This window comes from Triticum dicoccoides, unplaced genomic scaffold (assembly GCF_002162155.2).
Source record: "Triticum dicoccoides isolate Atlit2015 ecotype Zavitan unplaced genomic scaffold, WEW_v2.0 scaffold194750, whole genome shotgun sequence".
NCBI lineage: Eukaryota > Viridiplantae > Streptophyta > Magnoliopsida > Poales > Poaceae > Triticum > Triticum dicoccoides.
Window position 1 is genome coordinate 1 of NW_021231779.1, and position 1,409 is coordinate 1,409.

A 1,409-nucleotide genomic window follows, 5' to 3' on the forward strand; every position below is an offset into this window, starting at 1 on the left:
CTGCACCTCAACCATGGCGAAGTTTTGCCCGGCACAAACCCTCGGCCCGAATGAGAAGGCCAGCAGCGCGTGTGAATGCTTGGCGGCTCTCGATAAGCCATTCTGGAACCTCATCGGATTAAACTCGTCGGCGTCGGGTCCCCAAATCTCCTTGTCCCGGTGCAACAAAACTAATGGTATTGTTATCATCGTTCCTTTCGGCACCTTCACGTGCGTTAGGATAGTGTCTGAGGCAGTCTTCCTCTGGAGGAAAGCTATGGGGCCATAGAGCCTCAGTGTCTCCAAGAGCAACATGTTAAGCTGCAAGTCACCACGGCGTTTATTCTTCTATGGATATGGATAAAAAAAAGGTATGAGATTTAACGCTAATCTATAAGGCTAGCCATAGTGGGAGTAACTTAGATAGTAACTTAACACATCCCATGACAATTTTGCTTATGTGGCAAGTATTTAATGAGCAAAGAGTTGCTTATGGTAACATAATATGTTATTGTAACATAGCGCTTCCCGAGGCAAATGAGTCTATGAAATAATAAATGAAGCGATCTATGATACTACTACTATATTACTTTGCATTATGGAGGTAGTAACTTATGCTAGTGTCATATGCATGACACTAGTCTAAGTTACTCCCCACTATGACCAGCCTAAGTCCTGGCAAAATTATAGTGTATATAATACATTTTTAAAGTTATGCTTTGACCATCTTTATATAGAAATAATAATTATCAACATCTACAATATCAAATCAATATAATTATATTTGTCATGAAATATATTTTGATATGGTTTATGTTCATTTTGTAAATGTTCACATTTTTTCTATAAACACGATCGCAGTTAAGGAAGTTATATTTTAGAAAGTTATTATATGCACCATATATAATTTAGAAGGTGGGAGTATGTACGTGCGTAGCATACCAGCTTCAACTTGCCGAGGGCGTCACCTATGGGTAACCGGTGAGCGGGATATTCCCGGACGACCTCCTCCCTGACCATCTCCTGCCACCGTGGGTAGCTGGCGAGCAGGAACATCGCCCAGGTAATGAGGCTGGCACTGGTTTCGTACCCAGCCGCGAAGAAAGTCCTGCACTCGCCAACCATCTCCTCGGTGCTCAGGGTCTCGGTGCTGCCGCTGCTACATGTTTGCAGCTGCAGCTGCAGCATCTGCCCGAGCAGGTCATCTTCGTAGACGCCGCTAGCGAGTCGCGCCTCTATGATCTGTGAGATCTTATGTTTCACAAGCTTGTCAAGATACCATGCCCGACGGTTGCGACGTGTTGGCAGGTACCTGGAATCAATCACAAAATTATTCATTTCAAGAGTTAATTTATTTGATCGATTTAGTTCAAGATTAGATACTCCTTCGAGTTCTCGTTACATACATACCATAATCCAGGTACCGGAGG

The 1,409-nt window shown here is 43.4% G+C and overlaps 1 protein-coding gene across 1 annotated transcript; it reads right to left on the reverse strand.

The window, feature by feature from the left end:
- Positions 1-6: 6 nt before the first annotated feature.
- Positions 7-1,402, reverse strand: LOC119344950 (cytochrome P450 709B2-like; the record flags this gene model as incomplete). The annotated part of the gene is made up of 3 exons (XM_037615226.1): positions 1,390-1,402; positions 922-1,291; positions 7-300 (listed from the first exon to the last, which is right to left on the reverse strand). Coding segments are annotated over exons 2-3 (540 nt in total), but the record flags the coding sequence as incomplete, so codon positions are not given.
- Positions 1,403-1,409: the final 7 nt, after the last annotated feature.